The sequence below is a fragment of the Ranitomeya variabilis genome, chromosome 4 (genome assembly GCF_051348905.1).
Source record: "Ranitomeya variabilis isolate aRanVar5 chromosome 4, aRanVar5.hap1, whole genome shotgun sequence".
NCBI classification, from domain to species: domain Eukaryota; kingdom Metazoa; phylum Chordata; class Amphibia; order Anura; family Dendrobatidae; genus Ranitomeya; species Ranitomeya variabilis.
In genome coordinates, this window is record NC_135235.1 from 381,014,619 (window position 1) to 381,040,165 (window position 25,547).

Below are 25,547 nucleotides of genomic sequence, written 5' to 3' on the forward strand. Positions count from 1 at the left end.
TGTGTATAACGTCACTGGTGATCACCGTATTACCTGTACACCGACATTATATACAGAGCTTCTGTGTATAGTGTCACTGGTGATCCCTGTATTACTTGTACACTGTCACTATACACAGAGCTCCTGTGTATTACGTCACTGGTTATCTCTGTATGTCCTGTACACTATACACAATATACAGAGCTCCTGTGTATATTACTGGTGCTCACTGTATTAGCTGTACACTGACACTATATACAGAGCTACTGTGTATAAAGTCACTGGTGATCACTGCATTACCTGTACACTGACACTATACACTGTATACTATGTACAAAGATATTGTGTATAATGTCACTGATGATCACTGCATTACCTGCACACTGACACCATGTACAGAGGAGCTCTATATAAACTGTATTTATGTGGTTTATATGTGGTATTATTCAGACACAACGTGGTGGTAATATATGGTCTGGTGTGATCACGGTATGCAGGATTTGTTCCTTGTATGTGGTATTATTGGCCTTGCTATAGGGGATTGTGTTGTGTATGGAGGTCATTTGTTCTCCCTGATATCAAGAAGGGCTGTTTACCCCTCCCTGTCCTGTGACTATTACACACTAACAAATATGTACTTACAGGGGTTCTACGGTGAAAACAACTAATCACCTAACAGTGATGTTATTGATTGGTGCGGGTCCGTCTGCTGGGACCTGCACCAATCTGCAGAATGTGAACTCTTATCCCCAATAGTATGGAGCGGCATGTACGACTCGACCACTGATCCATTCATTCCCTAAGGGGCTGCACTTGGCTTTTTCTGGAAGCTTCGGTCAGGTATCCCATCTGCCGCTCCATTTTAAAATGGGGATAAAAGTGCCGTCAAGGATAAAAGTTCCCCATTCTTACAGTCGGTGCGGTTTCCAATGGTTGGATTCCACCAATCAGTAAGTTATCACCTACCTAACTGTGGATTGGTGATAACTTGTTTTCATCAAAGAACACCTTTAATGCAAACTACCGTAATTGTACATTCCAGTTATGGCGGCGCACACTAGATGTGCAGCAGTCACCTGTGTTTTACAGTCGATGCTCCACTATAACAGGGATAACGGCTAACAGGTACTTACAAATAGCTGTTGGGTGGGCTCCTAGTGTCTATTCCCACTGTAGGCCCCAAACACCCCAGTCTGACCCTGGATAGAGAGATAGACAGCTAGATAGATATGGGATAGATAGACAGACAGACAGATAGACAGACTTACAGGTATGAAGTGCAAGGCTAGAAAAATATCCGTGGGATATATAATTAGTGCCTCGTATGTGTTGCTTGCTACAAATCCGGTGTGCACAACATACAATTTGCTGTGCTGCAGGGTATTATGCGTCCCGCAGAGCTGTACGGTAAGTGCCGATCCTTCCTCATTCATTCTGAGTCCCTTCCTGACATAATTTGTCCTATCCTGGAGGAATGTATCTCCTCCTGGGCCCCTTCTTGGGGTAATGTTCCCTACCCTAGGTTAATGTGTCTCATCACGGACCCCTTCCTGAGGTAACATATCGCATTGTGGACCTCTTCCTGAGGTAGTGTGCCCCATTCTGGGCCCCTTCCTGTGGTAACATGTCCCATTCTTGACCCCTTCCTAAGATACTGTGACCAACCCTGGGCCCCTTCCTGGGGTAACGTGTCCCTTCGTGGACCCCTTCCTGAGGTAGTGTGCCCCATCCTGGGCCCCTTCCTGAGGTAACATGTCCCATGGTGGACCCCTTCCTGAGGTAGTGTGCCCCATCCTGGGCTTCTTCCTGAGGTAACATGTCCCATTTTGGACCCCTTCCTGAGGTAGTGTGCCCCATCCTGGGGTAACGTGTCCCATTGTGGATCCCTTCCTGAAGTAGTGTGCCCCGTCCTGGGCCCCTTCCTGAGGTAATGCGTCCCTTTGTGGACCCCTTCCTTAGATACTGTGCCCCATCCTGGGACCCTTCCTGGAGTAATGTGTCCCTTCGTGGACCCCTTCCTGAGGTAGTGTGTCCCATCCTGGGCCCCTTCCTGAGGTAACATGTCCCATGATGGACCCTTTCCTGAGGTAGTGTGCCCCATCCTGGGCCCCTTACTGATGTAACATGTCCCATGGTGGACCCCTTCCTGAGGTAGTGTGCCCCATCCTGGGCCCCTTCTTGGAGTAACGTTTACCTTCATGGACCCCTTCCTGAGGTAGTGTGCCCCATCCTGGGCCCCTTACTGAGGTAACATGTCCCATGGTGGACCCCTTCCTGAGGTAGTGTGCCCCATCCTGGGCCTCTTCCTGGGGTAACGTGTCCCATTGTGGACCCATTCCTGAGGTAGTGTGCCCCATCCTGGGCCCTTTCCTGGGGTAACATGTCCCTTCATGGACCCCTTCCTGAGGTAGTATTCCCCATCCTGGGGTAACGTGTCCCATTGTGGACCCCTTCCTGAGGTAGTGTGCCCCATCCTGGGCTAACATGGACCCCTTCCTGAGGTACTGTGCCCCATCATGGGACCCTTCCTGAGGTAGTGTGCCCCATCCTGGGACCCTTCCTGAGGTAGTGTGCCCCATCCTGGGACCCTTCCTGAGGTAGTGTGTCCCATCCTGGGGTAACGTGTCCCATTGTGGACCCCTTCCTGAGGTAGGCTAAGTTCACACTAGCGTTGTGCGCCGCTGCGTCGGCGACGCAACGCACAACGCACGCCAAAACGCGGCAAAACGCACGCAAAAACGCTGCGTTTTGCGACGCATGCGTCGTTTTTTGCCGAAAATCGGACGCAAGAAAAATGCAACTTGCTGCGTTTTTTTGGTCCGACGCTTGCGGCAAAAAAGACGCATGTGTGGCACAACGCAACAAAAAAAAAACGCATGCGTCCCCCATGTTAAGTATAGGGGGCGCATGACGCATGCGTCGCCGCTGCGTCGCCGACGCAAACCCGACGCACATTAGCTTAACGCTAATGTGAACGTAGCCGTAGTGTGCCCCATCCTGGGCTAACATGGACCCCTTCCTGAGGTAGTGTGCCCCATCCTGGGACCCTTCCTGAGGTAGTGTGTCCCATCCTGGGGTAGAAAAACAGAAAAACTTTTCAGCTCACCCAGTAGAAACATTCGTCTGTAGTCCACATAATGTCCGAGCAAGGAAAAAACATCTCTGTCTGACATTGAAACTTGTGCACATGGAAAGAATAATCCAGCTCCAGGAATAAAAAGTATCAAAAATTTATTTAAACATATTAAAATTTGGAAAACTGCTGACAAGCGAAAAATTACATCATTTGGATGGAAGCTACCATGTAGACGCTGGACGCGTTTCGAGCACAAACGGCGCTCTAATTATAGACTTCTGCAAGTCTGAAGTCTAAGGCTACTTTCACACTAGCGTTAACTGCAATCCGTCACAATGCGTTGTTTTGCAGAAAAAACGCATCCTGCAAAAGTGCTTGCAGGATGCGTTTTTTCTCCATTGACTAACATTGGCGACGCATTGCGACGGATTGCCACACGTCGCAACCGTCGTGAGACGGTTGCGCCGTGTTGTGGCGGTCCGCCGGGAGCAAAAAACGTTACAGGTCCGCCCCCACCTCCCCGCACCTCACAATGGGGCAGCGGATGCGCTGGAAAAATGCATCCGCTGCCCCCGTTGTGCGGCGGAGACAACGCTAGCGTCGGTGACCTCGGCCCGACGCACTGCGACGGGCCGAGCCCGACGCTAGTGTGAAAGTAGCCTAAGAGCGCCGTTTGTGCTACTTGGTAGCTTCCATCCTGGGGTAACGTGTCCCATTGTGGACCCCTTCCTGAGGTTGTGTGCCCCATCCTGGGACCCTTCCTGGAAAATGTACCCGGTTGTGTTCTCCTTCAACACATAAAAAAATTAAACGTACTACTCACCTTTCCCAACTGTCCCACACTGTGGGGCGTCATCTTCTACAGCCGGCAGCTGACGTTGGCGTGTGCGCGATGGTGCCTAATGTCACTGCCATGCGCCCCCAGTCACGGGTATGCCATCGGCCACCGGCCCCTCAGTAGTTGGAGGGTCTCTGCACAGCAATACGTTTTAGCTAAATGTGAGTCCTGGAGACACATAGCCAGCTGAAATAGTCGCTGGTGCCAGCGTGCCCCCTCCACCTCTGGGCCCCAATGCTGCTGCATCGGCAATATGTCCACCCCTGGTGTACTATACAGATAAGGCTTCTTTCACACTAGCGTCGGCACGGGGCCGTCGCTATGCGTGGGCCCGACGTGCCGACGTGCGTTGTGAAAGTGATGCCCGACGTGGGCAGCGGAAGCAGTCTTACGACGCTTTCGCTGCCCCATTGTAAGGTCCTGGGGGGAGGGGGCGGAGTTTTGGCCGTGCATGCGCGGTCGAAAATGGCGGACACGATGCGCAAAAAAACGTTTTTTGTGCCGACGGTCCGCCAAAACACGACGCAGACGTCGCACGACGGTTGCGACGTGTGGCCATACCATACGTCGCAATGCGTCGGTAATGTAAATCTATGGGGAAAAAAACACATCCTGCGGACAACTTTGCAGGATGCGTTCTTTCTCCTAAACGACGCATTGCGACGTACAGCCAACAACGCCAGTGTGAAAGTAGCCTAATACAGTGATCACCGGTGACATTACACTACCCATGAGCTCTGGCGCTTCCTGTGCGCTCGGTAATGCCCCTGTGCGGAGAAAAACTGGAAATGGGACGCAGCACTGCTTTGTTAAACCAAAGAATGGCTGCACATTGTTTGCTTTATACACACGGGAGACAAGTTCGATGTACGTGTCCCCTAATGCTACTGTGACATATATGAGAGCGGCCGGAAGGTGGCGCCCGTGCTCTATGTCCTCGGTGACCGCTCCACTCTATGGTTCAGCGTCTCTGGACTCTATGGTGGCAGGAAGTAGTCCTCGCTCAGTGATACACGTGCTTCCGGCGTGCTCTGCTCTTGTAGGTGAGTGTCTGTGTCCCTAATGATGTTCTGTTACACGGACGGAGCACAGCTGAGCTGTGATAAACCTCCGCCGTCATATGCTGGCTAACAGTAGTCAGTGGACACCCAGGCCGGGCGCTACAGGGCTGTAGTGTGCCAGTCTGTGACAACCAGTGTCCCCTGTGAAACCTTGTGTGTTTCCCTAAAGGGTAGCCATGTATAATGGCAGTGTGGAGCTGTCCCATGTGGTGTATTAGGGATAAGGTCACTCAGTGGTGCCTAAATCCTCCCATAAACCCAATCATTAATAGTGTGGATGCTGTCATGTCTGAGTAGTGCGTATTCCCCTTTTCTGCCGGAGCAGCACCACCTGCCCCATTATAAATGGTCATATTCAAGACCAAAGCTGTAAAACTGTACTTGATCAGTGTTAGAAAACGCACTACATTGTGCAGATATTGCATTTTTTTCCTGAGAAAAATAGCTGTAACTGTGCCCCATACATAATTCTCCACATTTCAAAATCCGAAATTCACAGTAAATACCTGCAGCATAAATTAACAGGCTGCAGAAGTTACGATGCTAAAGTTGGTTTCTTATTTAGCAATTTTTAGATTTTACAGGTATAACAACTAAAACCACAATAATAAAATTCAATGCAGTGAGGTACGCTTAAAAGCAGCTACAAAAATAAAACTGGCACAAAAATGGGTATCTAAGTGGGCACTGAAGGGCATTATTGAAAGGGTTAAATGACTTTGGGTCATTGATCTCACAATGCAGACACCAGATAGTGATGCCCCACATCTATTTCAGGTCACTCCAGCCAGGCCTAAACAGATTCTGGCTGTCAGAACTGGCATCAAAGTGGGCAGACAGTAGATAACGATTTGAGTAACTTGTTTTTAAGGGGTTAAATGAGTTTGGGCTATTCATATCACACCACCATTAAAAATATAGTGATATCACTCATCAAATTTCAATCACTCCAGCCTGGCCCAAATAGGTTCTGGCCTCAAAGTGGGCAAATAGCAAATTTTCCCAGATTTGGATAATTAACTGGTGTTTTTCAAGATTTAAATGACTTTGGGACACTGATCTGACACTGCCATTACACAGATAGTGATGCCCCACATCAAATTTGGGTCACTTCAGCCTAGCCCAAATGGATTCTGGGCATCAAAACTGGCATCAAAGTGGGCAAATAGCCAATTCTCCCAGATTGTGTTTTTAAGGGGTTAAATGACCTTGGGCCACTGGTCTTACAGCACCAGCACAAAATAAGAAGAGCCATATCAAAATATTTTTTTTTCAGGTTGACGGAGTGGTTACTGATAAAAAAATCTGGCTTCAAAGTGAGCAAATTGAAACTTTGTACTGATTTACATAAGTTACTGGTTTGTTTTAAAGAATAAACGAGTTGTCCGGTCTTAAGCTACAAGTCTGCAGTCACTCTGTGACCCAAGACTTGTGAATTCTCACATCACACTGAGGCTATGTGCACACGTTGCGGTTTTTGCTGCGGATCCGCAGCAGTTTTCCATGCGGTGTACAGTACCATGTAAACCTATGGAAAACTAAAACCGCAGTGCACGTGCTGCGGAAAATTAAGCGCGGAAACGCTGCGGAATAAAAGAAGTAGCATGTCACTTTCTGTGGATTCCGCAGCGGTTTTCCACCTGCACCAATAGGAAAGTGCAGTTGAAAACCCACAGAGGAATCCGCAGAAGAAACCGCGTGAAAATCCGCAGTGGTTTTGCACTGCGGATTTTCCAAATCCGCGGCGGAAAAATCCACAGCAAAATCCGCAACGTGTGCACATACCCTTACTGCTCAATGAACATTCTCCCATGTCTGCGCCAGGAGTGGTGGACATGTGACCACAAGAATGTGATTTGCATATTTACGGCCACAGTCTGACTAGACGTGCCCGCCATAGCCCTATACCCTTGCATTCAGTGAGGCCACGCCCATTTGTCGCACGTGTCCATATGTATGCAAATCACATACTTGTTGGCACGCCCTTTGCTCCTGGCACAGGCAATGGAGAATCCTCACAGTGAGCAGTACACATGATGTGAGGATTCACAAGTTTCTAGTTGCATAAAGTGACTGCAGACTTGTAGCTTAAGACTAGACAACCTCTTTATCCTTAAAACAAATGGAGTTCCGTCTTATAGTCCGTATGGGGGGCGGTGGTGGAGCAGGGTCACAGGAGGGAGGGTCGCGTCCTCTGGAGGCCGGCTGCGGCAGGAGTGTAGTGATGCTACGGGCCTCAAGTAGGGGATTGTCCTGGCAGTGCAAGACTGTGGGCCCTGGGCTTCAATAAAATGTCCGTGGTGACACAGGATCAGTGTCCCTGCTCTGCCCATGAACTTTACGGCATAGGGCTTCAGGAAATGACCGCCATAGGTGGCGCATGCGGAGATTTAGATCTCGGCTCAATAACATTTTGTTGAAGCCAAGTACGTCTTTTAATCCAAAAAATACAGGATTTGGCTTTGCCATGTTCAAAAAAGTCAAATTCTATCAAAATATACAAAATTAAAATAAAGGAAATTCTGGAGAAAAACATTTAAATGCCAGAATTGACACTTTTCAGTTGCTACCCTTCCCACCAAAGATACAATAAAAAGTGATTAAAAGGACATGTACCCCCAAATTGTATCAATAAAGCGTCATCTCAGTAGGGTCAAAGGGACTCTGCGTAGAATGGCTGTTCAAACCAAGTCTCACCACTCGGCGCTTCACAGCAGTGCCAATCATTAAAGAAGGTGTCCACTTCTTGGACAATTTTTGGTCATACCCCTCCTTTGGCCCCCATAAAATAATAAATCTTACAGTCACCTCCTGTGCTGGTGCCATTCCCGCGGTGTCAGTACTCGCTCTCCTGGGCCTCCCGCATTGTTGAGACGTGACGCCGTCGCCCAATTAGCGCCGACATCACTGTCACTGCCTCCTGTTGAATTGAGCATGAAGTGGAAGTCCGAGATCAGCTTCAGCCAGGACTTCCTCTTCGTGTTTGATTTGTCCGAAGGTGGGGACGGTGACGCCAGCATCACATGTAACAACAACCGGGAGAGCAAGTGCCGACTCCCCGGGAAATGTGCAGTCACTGGAGGTGAGAGTAAGCTTTATTATTGTATAGGGGTCAAACATTTTGGTCAAGAAGGGGTTGTCCTATTAGTGGACAACCCCTTTAACACAACTTCCTGTCTGCTTGTTTTCCCTTCATCTCCACTCCCCTCTTATTTTATTACCAACTCTATGTTTTTAGAGCTAGAGAAGGGTGGAGAAAGCAGGTGAAACGTGCACTTAAGTGTTTGGCCATCCCAGAATATCATGGCTATCGGAAGGGCACAGGAGCTAGGCCGGCAAGATCGCCACCAGGAGCTCGGCTTAACTGATAGTCAAGCTCCGGCTGGGGTTTTAGCTGCCTCTGTTGATACGATGGGGCAATACTTCCATCATTATTCTGACTGACAGCCAACTCCCCCAGTTAGGCAGCGGGGATCTGGCTGTCAATCAGAATGATGTCGGAAGTCCTGCCCTGTTGACAGAGCGGAGTGGAAAAGAAGCCTCTGTTCTGCAGACGTGACATCAGCAGAAGCTTCTGAATCCCTTGCAGGAGTGGTCTGTGACTGCTCTGTATCGGGGAAGAATTGTGCCGTGCACAACAGGCAGGTTAGTTGCAATTACCTGCCTGTTAGTGCTTAGGTACATTTTAAATTTTTTTGTAAATTCCCAGATAAACTATTTAACCTTCTAAATTCCATGATTAATAGCGATCGCTGCATTTAGAAGGAGAGTGAGAGATCAACATCCGGCGACATAATCGTGGGCTGACGATAAATAATTACCTCTGGGTATGCCAGGTACGATGACCTGTTAGACCATGCCAGGAGCAATCTAAATGTTTTATGTACATAGAAATGGCATCCCTGAAAACATCATCTTGTCCCGCAAAAAACAAGGCTTCATACAGCTCAGTCAGCAAAAAATAATAAAAAAGCTATAGCTGTCAGAATAAAGCCGTGCAAAAAACATTGCAATAATATCACATTTATAATTTTTTTTTATTTGTACTGACCCGAAGAATAAAGCTGTCACTTCTATGACACAGTGAAAGGCGTAAAAATAAATATTAACTGAATTGTTGTTTTTATTCTTTTTGCATCCCTAAAAGTGGAATAGAAAGCGATCAAAAAATGTTGTGTGTCCAAAAATGGTACACTCCAGCTCATCCTGCAAAAAAAAAGCCCTCATACGATTCAGCAGAAAAAAATAAGGCCTTTAAAATATGGTGATGTAAAAAAAACCTTTATTTTGTTTTAAAAAAAAAATAAAAAAATTGTTAGGCTAGAAGCTAAAAACTTGATATTACTCTGTTATCGCTTTAAGCGTTATGAACGGAAGAATAAAGCTGCCTAATCACTCACACCGCACAGTGAACGGCGTTAAAAGTAAATAAAACCAACTATTGAACTGCTTTTGAGAAGTTCATTCTGCCTCCCAAAGATCGCAGTAAGGCTTGTCTCACATTTTTTCTGCTCTCTACACTGAGTTTGTATATTGGGGTTTCCATGCAAATCTCTTGGATCCTGGTCAGATGCCTCTCACACAGACAAACCAGATCTCACACTTTGCACTGACGAGGGGCAGTACCCCGAAACACAGTGTCTGCAAAATGAGATTATGGTTTGGCTTTTATCCTAAGTTATGTGGCAAGGCTCGTTAAAGGGTCGACATTGACTTTTAGGATTGCTACTTCCAATGGGTGGCACTAGAGTTCTAGTCCTCTTCCTATCTGAAGAGACAATTTGCATATTTAATTTCCCAGAGCAGCCTTGCAAGTCTTAAAAGTCTCACCTTGGCATAACAGGCTTGACATGTCACTCTCCTAAAGAAGAATCGTTATCCTTTGGATCCCATGCAAATCTCTAAAATACATGATGCAGACAAAATTCCTGACAGAAAATTAGCTGTAACGAGGCAGAGTCATTTTGAACTCCCATCTGGCCTGTGACCTAACTGTGTCCGTCTTTTAATGCATCTTTTTAGGCACTCACAAAAGTGCAGTCAGCCACAGTTTTGTGCACTTTGAAAAGACAGACACCACTGAACAGAGGCCAGAGTATCTGTTTGGGGTTTCACATGTATCAGAGATGCAGAGATTCAGGATGAATGTGAACGGATTCCAAATGTTCTGTGCCCATAAATGCTACAAATAAAACCTACAAGTCCCCACTCGGGTCCATCTGTTCACAGAAATATAGGGGGCTTCCACGTTGCTGGCAGCACAAAGGCTCTGGAAAAACGCTATGACTCCACCAAAAAATAAAAAGTAAATCCAGCAAAATCTGTGCTCCCAAATCCAAATGGCCCCATAGTCTGCCTCAAGGGGGAGGCGGCTCAAACTTTGTAAAGCTTTATTGGACAACTAAAAAAAATATAAAGTTCTTAAAAAAATCTGCATGGCAAACACCTGGCACACCAGTGAGGACGATCAACGCGTTTCAACTATGGAGTCTTACTCATGATCATGATCATAATCAAATCATATGAATTTACATACAGGAAGACAGATTATAGTTTTAGTCAGAATGTGGAATGAAATACATTTTTATCTCCCCAGAGAACCGCTTTACAGTTCTTTGCAATACAGTTATTGGGATAATGGACGTATTACAGTCCCTCCCCACTAAAATACATTCAAAGCAGAAAGAGAGACCACCTTGTAGCCACCCTCACGTCAATCAAATTCAAATATTGTGGTTAAAACTGTGTGGATCTGAGTATATAGTTCTGTAATGACCCGAGAACCATGGATATTTACTATTCACCTATAGCTCGAGGTCATTGATAAACGTCATCAGACCTGCACTATTTGTATAGTGAAGAATAGTCGTGGTTAGGGTGCATTCAATGACTATGCTACACATTGGCGGGTAAATGTTGGAGACCAAAGTGCATGACAATGAACGATTTATAATAAAATATGTAATCCATTGAAATGATTCTGATGTATAATAAGCTGCATCTCTTTATGTACATTCTATAGGAGCACTACTACATGTGACGTAAATCAAAAATTGAAATAATATGGACCCTTTAAGAGCTCAGCAGTTGGCAGCAGAACTGGAAGTGGAAATGATGGCAGATATGTATAACCGGTGAGGAAGGTGGTGTTTTTTGTTTTTTTTTTTGCTTTTGTGGATGGCTAACAAATGACACTTCCCTCTCGACCCCTCTATTTAGCCCTCTTATAGACGTCCATTTTTCACGTGTGTTATATCCATGTACTTTGCGGATATGACACGTTCTCATTATAATCTATGGTGTGTTCACATGTCCGTGTATTTTTTTTGTTTGTTTGTTTTACAGACTTCGTGTCTGCAAACCATTTACAGAGACTTATCCATCGGTGTGCTTACCATCTGCTGCCCATTTTTAATGTTGCAATGGGTAGGAGAAACCGTGCACTTACCATTTATTTTCATACAACGAATCCCTGATGAAAAAAACTGACACACTGATGAAAATCAGTCCCTTTTTTTCACATATGTGAACGTACATGGAAAAATAAACCCTGACGTCTGAATGAGACAGTACAATGCTTCCCGAATGCCCTGCTGCTGTGTCCTTTCAGGTGGCTCCTGGCACACAAGCAATGGCTGCTCAGTCAATCAGTGGACATATCGGTCACATTTTTCTATGACGGGGCATTAGTGCTCCAACACTGGGTTGGGCAATGTCCGTGAGGTGAATATTTCTCCCCCTTTTTAACCCTTTCTGAGCTTTTATTTGTAAGTTGAAGTGGACAGCTCCCTTTAAAATTACAGAATGTAAAACAATAATAATGTTTGCAAAATTGATAAATACATTAGTAGTAAATGGCGTAACATGCATGATAGGGTATTGTACCACTTCCTGATAGCTCACAAAGCTGTGTGTGTATTATCAACTCCTTCTTTTCACTGATGATGGTCAAACCACCGAAACACTTATTTTCAAATAACTTCTGGTCTGGCTTTTATCCTAAGTCATTGGGTAAGGCTTGTTAAACTCGTCACGACATGCGCCGTATATATACTACACCGTGAGAGCTCCGTTCCCGTAAAGTACAGTATACATATGACGTCTGTATTTCCGGTTTCCGCGCTGCATTGCGTGGTGACCGTGTTGAGATGGCTGCTGTCTCTGACAGCAGGCCATCCCCGCACGTCGCCCTTGGGCTGTACCATCCCCCTGCGTCGCCGATCGCTGTGATTGGCTGATCAATTCTAACCAGCCAATCACAGCGATGTCACAATAAAGTTTAACCCCTTCCCGACCTGTGACACAGCGTATGCGTCATGAAAGTCGGTGACGCATATGCTGTGTCACAGAATGATCGCGTCCCTGCAGATCGGGTGAAAGGGTTAACTCCTATTTCACCCGATCTGCAGGGAGAGGGGGAGTTGTACTTCAGCCCAGGGGGGGTGGCTTTGCCCCCACGTGGCTACGATCGCTCTGATTGGCTGTTGAAAATGCAACAGCCAATCAGAGCAATTCGCAATATTTCACCTATGAAAATGGTGAAATATTGCAATCCAGCCATGGCCGATGCTGCAATAGCATCTGCCATGGCTGGAAATCATGTTCTGCCCCCCCCACCGCCGCCGATCTCCTCCCCAGTCCTCCGTTCTGTCCAGTACCCCCCTCCGTCCTCCTGTCCGCTCCCCCGTGCTCCTGTCCGCTCCCCCCGTCCTCCGATCCACCCCCCTGTGCTCCGATCCACCCCCCCACCACCCCCTCATACTTACCGAGCCTCCCGAAGTCGGTCCGTCTTCTCCCTGGGCGCCGCCATCTTCCAAAAATGGCGGGCGCATGCGCAGTACGCCCGCCGAATCTGCCGGCCGGCAGATGCGTTCTATGTACATTTTGATCACTGTGGTAAACTTATCACAGTGATCAAAATAAAAAAATAGTAAATGACCCCCCCCCCCCTTTATCACCCCCATAGGTAGGGACAATAATAAAATAAAGAAAATATTTTTTTTTTCCACTAGGGTTAGAACTAGGGTTAGAACTAGGGTTAGGGATAGGGGTAGGGGTAGGGTTAGCGTTAGAATTAGGCTATGTGCACACTGTGCGGATTTGGCTGCGGATCCGCAGCGGATTGGCCGCTACGGATTCATAGCAGTGTTCCATCAGGTTTACAGTACCATGTAAACCTATGGAAAACCAAATCCGCTGTGCCCATGGTGCGGAAAATACCGCGCGGAAATGCTGCGCTGTATTTTCCGCAGTATGTCAATTCTGTGTGCGGATTTCGCAGCGTTTTACAGCTGTTCCTCAATAGGAATCCGCAGGTGAAATCCGCATAAAAAACACTGGAAATCCGCAGTAAATCCGCAGGTAAAACGCAGTGCCTTTTACCTGCGGATTTTTCAAAAATGGTGCGGAAAAATCTCACACGAATCCGCAACGTGGGCACATAGCCTTAGGGTTAGGGTTGGAATTAGAGTTAGGGTACCGTCTCACAGTGGCACTTTTTTCGCTACGATGGTACGATCCGTGACGTTCCAGCGATATCCATACGATATCGCTGTGTCTGACATGCAGCAGTGATCAGGGACCCTGCTGAGAATCGTACGTCGTAGCAGATCGTTTGGAACTTTCTTTCGTCGCTGGATCTCCCGCTGTCATCGCTGGATCGTTGTGTGTGACAGCGATCCAGCTATGCGTTCACTTGTAACCAGGGTAAACATCGGGTTACTAAGCGCAGGGCCGCGCTTAGTAACCCGATGTTTACCGTGGTTACCAGCGTAAAAGTAAAAAAAAACAAACACTACATACTTACATTCCGGTGTCTGTCCCCCGGCGTTCTGCTTCTCTGCACTGTGAGCGCCGGCCAGCCGGAAAGCGAGCACAGCGGTGACGTCACCGCTGTGCTTTCCGGCTGGCGCAGACACAGTGCAGAGAAGCAGAACGCCGGGGGACAGACACCGGAATGTGAGTATGTAGTGTTTGGTTTTTTTTACTTTTACGCTGGTAACCACGGTAAACATCGGGTTACTAAGCGCGGCCCTGCGCTTAGTAACCCGATGGTTACCCGGGGCCTTCGGCATCATTGGTCGCTGGAGAGCGGTCTGTGTGACAGCTCCCCAGCGACCACACAACCACTTACCAACGATCACGGCCAGGTCGTATCGCTGGTCGTGATCGTTGGTAAATCGTTATGTGAGACGGTACCCTTAGGGTTGGAATTAGGGCTAGGGTTGGAAATAGGATTAAGAATAGGCTTGTGGTTAGGGTTATGGTTAGGGTTAGGGGTGTGTTGGGGTTAAAGTTGTGGTTGGGGTTGGGATTAGGGTTAGGGTTGGGATTAGGGTTAGGGTTGTGGTTAGGGGTGTGTTGGGGTTAAAGTTGTGGTTGGGGTTGGGATTAGGGTTAGGGTTGGGATTAGGGTTGGGGTTGTGGTTAGGGGTGTGTTGGGGTTGGGTTGTGATTAGGGTTATGGCTAGAGTTGGGATTATGGTTAGGGGTGTGTTGGGGTTAGGGTTGGGATTAGGGTTAGGGGTGTGTTGGGGTTAGTGTTGGAGTTAGAATTGAGGGGTTTCCACTGTTTAGGCACATCAGGGGTCTCCAAACGCAACGTGGCGCCACCATTGATTCCAGCCAATCTTGCGTTCAAAAAGTCAAATGGTGCTCCCTCCCTTCCGAGCCCCGACGTGTGCCCAAACAGTGGTTTACCCCCACATATGGGGTACCAGCATACTCAGGACAAACTGGGCAACAATTATCGGGGTCCAATTTCTCCTGTTACCCTTGCGAAAATAAAACATTGCTTGCTAAAACATAATTTTAGAGGAATGAAAAATGATTTTTTATTTTCATGGCTCTGCGTTATAAACTTCTGTGAAGCACTTGGGGGTTCAAAGTGCTCACTATACATATAGATAAGTTCCTTGGGGGGTCTAGTTTCCAAAATGGGGTCACTTGTGGGGGTTTCTACTGTTTAGGCACATCAGGGGCTCTGGAAATGGAATGTGACGCACGCAGACCACTCCATCAAAGCCTGCATTTCAAAACGTCACTACCTCCCTTCCGAGCCCCGACTTGTGCCCAAACAGTGGTTTACCCCCACATATGGGGTATCAGTGTACTCAGGACAAACTGGGCAACAACTATTGGGGTCCAATTTCTCCTGTTACCCTTGTGAAAATAAAAAATTGCTTGCTAAAACATCATTTTTAAGGAAAGAAAAATGATTTTTTATTTTCACGGCTCTGCGTTGTAAACTTCTGTGAAGCACTTGGGGGTTCAAAGTGCTCACCACATATCTAGATATGTTTCTTGGGCGGTCTAGTTTCCAAAATGGTATCACTTGTGGGGGGTTTCTACTGTTTAGGCACATCAGGGGCTCTGCAAATGGAATGTGACGCACGCACCACTCCATCAAAGCCTGCATTTCAAAACGTCACTACCTCCCTTCCGAGCCCCGACTTGTGCCCAAACAGTGGTTTACCCCCACATATGGGGTATCGGCGTACTCAGGACAAACTGGACAACAACATTTGGGGTCCAATTTCTCCTGTTACCCTTGGGAAAATAAAAAATTCTGGGCTAAAAATCATTTTTGAGGAAAGAAAAATTATTTTTTATTTTCACGGCTCTGCGGTATAAACTTCTGTGAAGCACTTGGGGGTTCAAAGTGCTCACCACACATCTAGATTAGTTCCTTGGGAGGTCTAGTTTCCAAAATTGGGTCACTTGTGGGGAAGCTCCAATGTTTAGGCACACGGGGGCTCTCCAAACGCGACATGGTGTCCGCTAAAGATTGGAGCCAATTTTTCATTCAAAAAGTCAAATGGCGCTCCTTCCCTTCCGAGCCCTGCCGTGTGCCCAACCAGTGGTTTACCCCCACATATGAGGTATCAGCGTACTCACAAATTGGACAACAACGTCCGTGGTCCAGTTTCTCCTTTTACCCTTGGGAAAATAAAAAAATTGTTGCTAAAAGATAATTTTTGTGACTAAAAAGTTAAATGTTCATTTTTTCCTTCCATGTTGCTTCTGCTGCTGTGAAACACCTGAAGGGTTAATAAACTTCTTGAATGTGGTTTTGAGCACCTTGAGGGGTGCAGTTTTTAGAATGGTGTCACTTTTGGGTATTTTCAGCCATATAGAACCCTCAAAATGACTTCAAATGTGAGGTGGTCCTTAAAAAAAATGGTTTTGTAAATTTTGTTGTAAAAATGAGAAATCACTGGTCAAATTTTAACCCTTATAACTTCCTAGCAAAAAAAAAATGTGTTTCCAAAATTGTGCTGATGTAAAGTAGACATGTGGGAAACGTTATTTATTAACTATTTTGTGTCACATAACTCTCTGGTTTAACAGAATAAAAATTCAAAATGTGAAAATTGCGAAATTTTCAAAATTTTCGCCAAATTTCCATTTTTTTCACAAATAAACTCAGAAATTATCGACCTAAATTTACCACTAACATGAAGCCCAATATGTCACGAAAAAACAATCTCAGAATCGCTAGGATCCGTTGAAGCGTTCCTGAGTTATTACCTCATAAAGGGACACTGGTCAGAATTGCAAAAAACGGCAAGGTCATTAAGGCCAAAATAGGCTGGGTCATGAAGGGGTTAAAAAACAAAAACCATGTGACATATTGCGATTGGTGCTGTCTGAGATGGCACCAAGCACAACAGTCATAATGGATGGGGTGATCATGACATCACCTCTTCTGATCAACCCCTCTGGCGCCAAAAGGGTTAATCCAAAATAGCGATCACCACTCGGCACGCTATCTTTACCTCAAAGTTGGCGTGCAGAGCGGTTGTATACCCCCTCTGCGAACCTGAGAGACAGAAAATCATTTGTGACCTGTGCAATTCTCCTGCGATCCTGTGCTGTACTGCCTCTTGCCTCCTGCGATCTGTGCTGTGAGCTGGCTGCTGTGACTGATCTGTGAGCACTGCAACAGTTTCCCAATCCTTGTTCCATTTCCCCCATGCCCCACCCTCAATCCCCTCCACTCCCAATGTTATTTTTTGCGCACTTTTTTGTGCTCTTTTCGGTTGTGTGGCGTACTGTGCTGAGCGCAGTGCCGGGGGAGCCCGTGTGGATGATGCAGGGACTCTGCAGAATCCCCGCGGGAAAAATCTGCAATGGAATCTGCAATGTGTGCACATACCCTTAAAGGCTGCTGACTAGAGTGGCCTGTTCAGAAGTCTGCAACATTTATGTGGTAAAAATCAAGTTCTTACTTTCTGTTACGCCACTTTGCATTAATTCCTTAAAAGCACCTGAAGGGTTAATAAACTACCTGAAAGCAATTTTAAATACGTTGAGGGGCCTCGTTTTTAACCCCCAAAGTCACTTTGGGGTCACTTCAAAGTCACTTCAAAGCTTAATTGGTCCCTAAAAAAATAAGTTTTGGATATTTACTTGAAAAATGACTGCTACATTTTTAAACCTTCTAAAATGCTGATGAGGGCCAACAGCCCGAAACACCGTGTCTGCGAATTGAGATACTGATTTGGCTTTTATCCTAAGTTATATTGCACGACTCATTAGAGGGTTGATTGTGACTTGTAGGATCGCTACTTCCAACAGGTGGCGCTATAGAGTTAAGTCCTCTTTTTCTCTGAAGAGGCAATTTGCATATTATATTTCCACGAGGAGCATTGTACGGCAAATAAGCCTCCTTACCTTGACAAGCCAGAGATGGTATGTCACTCTCTATAAGGAGAAACGTTACCCCTTAGACCCCAGTCCAGAGCCTCTCACCTAGCCGATTAGTTCTCATGCTTCGCACTGACGAGGGCCAACAGCCCGAAACACCGTGTCTGCGAATTGAGATACTGATTTGGCTTTTATCCTTAGGGTACCGTCACACATTGAAATTTCCATCGCTACGACGTTACGATTCGTGACGTTCTAGCGATATCGTTACGATATCGCAGTGTGACACGCAGCAGCGATCAGGGACCCTGCTGAGAATCGTACGTCGTAGCAGATCGTTTGGAACTTTCTTTCGTCGCTTGATCACCCGCTGACATCGCTGGATCGTTGTGTGTGACAGCGATCCAGCGATGTCTTCGCTTGTAACCAGGATAAACATCGGGTAACTAAGCGCAGGGCCGCGCTTAGTAACCCGATGTTTACCCTGGTTACAAGCGTAAACGTAAAAAAACAAACCGTACATACTCACCGGTCGGTGTCCTTCAGGTCCCTTGCCGTCTGCTTCCTGCTCTGAGTGCCGGCCGGAAAGTGAGAGCATAGCGCAGCGGTGCTGTGATCTGCTCTCACTGTACGGCTGCACTCAGAGCAGGAAGCAGACGGCAAGGGACCTGAAGGACACCGACGGGTGAGTATGTACTGTTTGTTTTTTTACGTTTACGCTGGTAACCAGGGTAAACATCGGGTTACTAAGCGCGGCCCTGCGCTTAGTTACCCGATGTTTACCCTGGTTACCCGGGGACTTCGGCATCGCTCCAGCGCCGTGATTGCAACGTGTGACCGCAGTCTACGACGCTGGAGCGATGATTATACGACGCTGCGACGTCACGAATCGTGCCGTTGCAGCGATGAAAATTTCAATGTGTGACGGTACCTTAAGTCATATTGCACGACTCATTAAAGGGTTGATTGTGACTTGTAGGATTGCTACTTCCAACAGGTGGCGCTATAGAGTTAAGTCCTCTTTTTCTTTGAAGAGACAATTTGCACAACAAACTAAAAGAACATTTTACAAATGGTGCTGATGTAAAGCATACATGATGGAAATGTTATTTATTAATGTTTTTGTGGGGTATGGCTATCTGGATTAAAGGTATAATCATTCAAAGTTTGAAAATTGCTAATTTTTTGAATTTTTTGTACAATTTCTGATATTTATATAAATAAATTCAGAAAATATCGTCATCAATTTACCATTATCATGTACAATATGTCACGAAAAACAATCTCAAAATCAATGAGATATGTTGAAGCGTTCCAGGGTTATTACTGCATAAAGTGACACTGGTCAGGTTTAAAAAACTTTGCTCAGTCACTAAGGGGTTATAGGTAGGGCATTAGTGTAGTGAACGTCACTGTAATTTTTTTCTTTTTTTACATCTGATTTTTCTTCTAAATTTTTCCTTTTTACTTTTTTTTCTCTCTACTTTTTATAATAAATAGTACTTTTTACACAAGCCCCACACAATACATGGGTAAAGGCACCACTTACACACACATCCCCAGTGTGTTGAAGAACAGAATAAAACTGACCCATTTGTCAAGAAAACGCTATTTACCAGAGGAAGCTTATACTTTCCTTGCCTTCGACGGATTCAGGCAGTGAGGAAGATCCCACATTCCTCTATTTCTCTTCCTCCTCTCTCAAAAATTATCAGCCTGTTATTCCGGATTTCATTGGCCGCTCAGGAGTCCAGTTTGACACCATCGGCCTTCACTAAAATTTACTTTTTCAAATTCTTTTTCAGTGAGGAAATAACTTGTATGTCCATAATTTTTACACCCAAAATCCCACGTCATCATACTCCTGTAAATGCAGCAGAAATTGACATTTTGGGGCATTGTTCTGCATGTGGGCATAATCCGAAAATCAGAGCTTCCACAAGCATTTAGCCTGGTCTCTACCTTTCCCGTTTGTTAGTCCACATTCAGACGTTTGGTTGTGAATATATATAAAAAAAACGGCAAGCACTTTGTGTTTTGTGTGCAGAACCATCTATTATAGGTACAATAGTATGAACTTGGAGTAAATGGGGAGAGAAGGAGATACAAAATGTGAATAAAATATGCATTTAAATATGAATGCAGTAAAATATTAATGTAGCGTGATTCAATCAATTCGTACAAATTGGTACCATTTCCTGGTAAGCTCACATATACTGTATATAACGGGCCTCAGCCTGCTGCCATTCAATCTTCTCCTTATTGTTGGCATACTTACCTTTTGGGAACCACTCTAACCACAGAACCTAGGTCTTCTAGTTCTATATTGCATAGCTGTTACACAGTCATGACCGAAAGTGGTCACCCTTAACCCCAAACATACTTCAAGAAACATAGAAATGGATGGAGACGAAGAGCTGGAGAGTTCTGAAGTGGCCAGCAATGAGTCCGGATGTAAATCCAATTGATCACATGTGGAGAGATCTTAAAACTGCTATTGGGAGAAGGCACCCTTCATATATGAGAGACCTGGAGCAGTTTGCAAAAGAAGAGTGGTACAAAATTCCAGTTCAAAGGTGTAAGAATCTTGTTTTTGGTTATTGTAAGTGATTGATTGCAGTTATTTATTGCAAATTGCAACCAAATATTAAGGGTGACAACAATTTTGTCTGGTGCATTTTTAGGGTTTTGTGTGAAATTATGTCCAATTTTGAATTTTTTTTGTGTATAATACAACATATGAAATTGCAATAATTTTATGGGAAAAATATTTCATTTTCTGGAATAATTTCAAGGGTACCAACACTTTGGCCATGACAATCTACAGCTCTAGCAAAAATAGACCTCTGCAAAATTTTCAATTTCTCTGATTTTTCTCTTTATAGGTATATTTTTAGTAAAATGTAAATTGTTCTTTTAGTCTATAAACTTCGGACAACATGTCTCCGAATTTCCACACAATAAATTTAGTATTTTTTTTCTGAAATGGAAAAATGGTCAGAATTTAAAAAAAAACCGAAACAAAAAAAAAAAACCAGTGCGCTCAGACCTCAAATAATGCAAAGAAAGCAAGTTCATAATCATTTAGAAACAACAATATGAATGTTTAAACTCAGGAAGAGTTCAGTAATCAATATTTTGTGGAATAACCATGATTTTTAATCACAGCTTTCATGCGTCTTGGCATGCTTTCCACCAGTCTTTCACACTGCTCCTGGCGCAAAAATGTAAGCAGCTCTTCTTTGTTTGATGGCTTGTGACTATCCATCATCGTCTTGATTACATTGCAAAGGTTTTCAATGGAGTTCAGGTCTGGAGATTGGGCTGGCCATGGCAGGGATTTGATGTGGTGGTCTCTTAATTTTTGACAGAGCTGTATTATTATGTTGTCTCAATGTGAATACTTTTCTGCACAATGATGACAAAAGTATTCTCGGGAGTGATACCTTTATTGGCTAACCATAAAATTCAATGTTTGCAAGCTTTCAGAGCACAGAGGCTCCTTCAGGTAAGATTACAAGATTAATAAGAAAAAAAGCACATATAAGGGATACTACATTAGGACTTCGTTCATGAGATGGGAGGTGTCTCCTATCACTAAACTACTACACCAAAGCCCACTCAGCCTATACAGTCATGGCCAAAAGTATTCACACCCCTGCAATTCTGTCAGATAATACTCAGTTTCTTCCTGAACATAATTGCAAACACAAATTCTTTGGTATTATTATCTTCATTTAATTTGTCTTAAATTAAAAAAACACAAAAAGAATTGTTCTAAAGCCAAATTGGATATAATTCCACACCAAACATAAAAAAGGGGGTGGACAAACGTATTGGCACTGAAAAATCATGTGATGCTTCTCTAATTTGTGTAATTAACAGCACCTGTAACTTACCTGTGGCACCTAACAGGTGTTGGCAATAACTAAATCACACTTGCAGCCAGTTGACATGGATTAAAGTTGACTCAACCTCTGTCCTGTGTCCTTGTGTGTACCACATTAAGCATGGAGAAAATAAAGAAGACCAAAGAACTGTCTGAGGACTTGAGAAACCAAATTGTGAGGAAGCATGAGCAATCTCAAGGCTACAAGTCCATCTCCAGAGACCTGAATGTTCCTGTGTCTACCATGCGCAGTGTCATCAAGAAGTTTAAAGCCCATGGCACTGTGGCTAACCTCCCTAGATGTGGACGGAAAAGAAAAATTGACAAGAGATTTCAACGCAAGATTGTGCGGATGTTGGATAAAGAACCTCGACTAACATCCAAATAAGTTCAAGCTGCCCTGCAGTCCGAGGGTACAACAGTGTCAACCCGTACTATCCGTCGGTGTCTGAATGAAAAGGGACTGTATGGTAGGAAACCCAGGAAGACCCCACTTCTTACCCCGAGACATAAAAAAACCAGGCTGGAGTTTGACAAAACTTACCTGAAAAAGCCTAAAACAATTTGGAAGAATGTTCTCTGGTCAGATGAGACAAAAGTAAAGCTTTTTGGGCAAAGGCATCAACATAGAGTTTACAGGACAAAAAAAGAGGCATTCAAAGAAAAGAACACGGTCCCTACAGTCAAACATGGCGGAGGTTCCCTGATGTTTTGGGGTTGCTTTGCTGCCTCTGGCACTGGACTGCTTGACCGTGTGCATGGCATTATGAAGTCTGAAGACTACCAACAAATTTTGCAGCATAATGTAGGGCCCAGTGTGAGAAAGCTGGGTCTCCCTCAGAGGTCATGGGTCTTCCAGCAGGACAATGACCTAAAACACACTTCAAAAAGCACTAGAAAATGGTTTGAGAGAAAGCACTGGAGACTTCTAAGGTGGCCAGCAATGAGTCCAGACCTGAATCCCATAGAACACCTGTGGAGAGATCTAAAAATGGCAGTTTGGAGAAGGCACCCTTCAAATATCAGGGACCAGAAGCAGTTTGCCAAAGAAGAATGGTCTAAAATTCCAGCAGAGCATTGTAAGAAACTCCTTGATGGTTACTGGAAGCGGTTGGTCGCAGTTATTTGGGCTAAAGGTTGTGCAACCAAGTATTAGGCTGAGGGTGCCAATACTTTTGTCTGGCCCATTTTTGGAGTTTTGTGTGAAATGATCAATGTTTTGCTTTTTGCTTCATTCTCTTTTGTGTTTTTTCATTTAAGACAAATTAAATGAAGATAATAATACCAAAGAATTTGTGATTGCAATCATTTTCAGGAAGAAACTGAGTATTATCTGACAGAATTGCAGGGGTGTGAATACTTTTGGCCATGACTGTATGTATTTTAGGGATAGTAGTACCTGAATGCAATTAGTGCCCCCGTATGACTTTCTCATAGCAGCTTCCATAATGGTACAGAAATAGTGGATTCATACACGCAGCAAGTAAAGCTTGGAATCATCAAGAGAAAAGAGAATTACTGCAGAGTGTGTTGTCACAGTGGAACTGATTTTCTGAGCTGCATGAGCCAAAATTCTAGTCTACTTTGCCCACCTTTAAAAGACAGTCTTACATGCATTGTATCACATTTATTATATGGTTTTAGACCTTTTTTTCAACACCCTCAACAGGAGAGAGTGTGAAAAGGGGCGCAATGACATAGCAGAATTCTAGTCTCACTTGCACCAAAATGGTCTTCCATCCCTTGTCTCATATTTATGTGTTTTAGACATGTTTTCGTCAGACTTAACAAGTGTATAGGGGCTGGGGAAAGGGGTGAGGAAATTGCATTCTAGTACACCAGAATTGCACCATAGAGTGGTGTAACGTGGTGTAACGTAGTGTACCAAAGTAAACCAACTGATAGTGTAAATTTAGGTTACACAGTCTAAGGGTGTGTGCCGACATCTCTGGAATGGCACAAGTGGGAGGTCTGTTTTTTTTTGTTTGTTTGTTTTCAAACTCTTTTTTTTAGTTTTAAACAATACATATCAAACTAATAACGTCATAAGATCCATGTCAAATTGTCTTTTCTATTCTGTTCTATATGACATTATTGTCAAAGCAATAAACTTATCCAAATTCTAATCCCTCCCCTTAATCCCTCCCACCTCTCTGCGCTCGTCCATAAAAATCTAGAGTTTATGGAATCGGGATGTGTCCATCAATACATTTAAGGAGATACCATCTGGTGTCCTTCAACTGGGCTCTCAGTCTATCTTTAATAGCTTGTGATAATGTAGGAATAAGAAAAAGACCAAGTCGTGAGAAACTTCCCGTTAATCTCTCTGTCGGTTAGGCTGGTTTCACACTTGCGTTTTGATCTGCAGCGTTTAAAAAAAACAAAAACGCATGTGGTGAAAAAACGCATGTAAACGCGTGCAAACGCTGCGTTTTTTAGACGCATGCATTTTTGCATGCAGAAAAAAAACGCGGCGTTTTGCCGTGTTTACATGCGTTTTTTCCTGCGTTTGCTTTTTTTAAACGCATGCTGAGAAGTGTGTGACAGCTGCCAATCATCAAAATCAACTAGAAAACCCACTATAAACAGAAATAGCTAGGGTTAGGGTTAGGATCCCTAGTAACCCTAGGGATCCTAACCCTAACCCTAGGGATCCTAACCCTAAGGGTTAGGATCCTAACCCTAAGGGTTAGGGTTAGGATCCCTAGGGTTACTAGGGATCCTAACCTTAGGGTTAGGGTTAGGATCCCTAGTAACCCTAGGGTTAGGGTTTTCTTGTTTTTTCTTGTGTTTAGGGTTAGGGTTTTCTTGTTTTTTCTTGTGTTTTCTTGTGTTTTTCTATAAAAACGCATGCGTTTTTAACGCAAGCAAACGCATGTGCTTAAAAACACCTGCGTTTACATAGACAGCAATACATTTTTTTGCCGCGAATAAACGCATGCGTTTTTTTGCGGCAAAAAAACGCCGCTAGAAATTACTACAGGTTGCATTTCTGCAACTAAACGCACGCGTCAAAATGCATGCTAAAAAACGCATGCGTTTTTTAATGTTAAGTATAGAAAAAAAAACACATGCGTTTTTTAGCGCTAAAATGCTGCAGATCAAAACGCAAGTGTGAAACCAGCCTTAGTATCTGTTATTTTTTATTTTTTTAAAAGGGGGACTACTACATTTACAAAGGCGTTATCCAGGTATTGGACAACTGCTGTAAAATTACAGATCGGAGAAGCAGATTAGCAGAATTAATGGCATCATAAACTATTGTTCGGTGTTTTAACCTTTATATGTGCACCATTTGTTATATCTATTATTTTCACTTTGCCAAAACACGGTTTGTTTAGTAAAAAGGTCATAATTATTATATTTTGTCATTTATGGTTATTTCATTTTCTTCCAGAATGACTGGTGCTTGTCACAAAAAATGTGTTCCTCCTCACTACAAGGAACCAGAACTCTCCAAGGGGGAGAGTGTGTGCCTCGATCGCTGTGTTTCAAAATATCTTGATATTCATGAACGAATGGGCAAGAAACTCACTGAACTTTCAATGCAGGATGAGGAATTGATGCGGAAGATGCAGCAGGGTGTGGGACCTGCATAGTAACTGGACATGGTTCACAAATCTGCAGGGCTTGATTTCTATATTGCTTCATCAGCACATTTTTGTTTTTGTTTTTTGATCCAGAAAAGTAAAATGAGTGTCATGCGAGTACATTGTGATTTTTCTCAATTAGCATCTGTATGACATGCGTATTGCAACCTTTATGCAATGCATTTTTAACAGCTTTTACATACTATAATTCTCTATGTAATTTAAAGCTGGCTGACAAACCCGAGTATAAGTCGAGGCACCTAATTTTGCCACAAAAAATTGGGAAAACTTATTGACTCAAGTATAAGCTGGGTATGCATTGTCCCCTCATCCCCATCCTGGTATGCACGGCCTCCTCATCCATATCCTGGTATGCACGGCCTCCTCCTCCCTATCCTGGTATGCTCGGCCTCCTCCTCCCTATCCTGGTATGGTCGGCCTCCTCATCCCTATCCTGGTATGCATT

The 25,547-nt window shown here is 44.5% G+C and overlaps 1 protein-coding gene across 1 annotated transcript; it reads left to right on the top strand.

The window, feature by feature from the left end:
- The first annotated feature begins 4,800 nt into the window (after positions 1–4,800).
- On the top strand, positions 4,801–25,198 carry TIMM10 (translocase of inner mitochondrial membrane 10). Its single transcript, XM_077250808.1, has 3 exons — positions 4,801–4,936; positions 10,977–11,088; positions 24,889–25,198. The coding sequence occupies exons 2-3, from the start codon at positions 11,018–11,020 to the stop codon at positions 25,088–25,090; spliced, it is 273 nt and encodes a 90-aa protein (XP_077106923.1). The 5' UTR covers positions 4,801–4,936; positions 10,977–11,017; the 3' UTR covers positions 25,091–25,198.
- Positions 25,199–25,547: the final 349 nt, after the last annotated feature.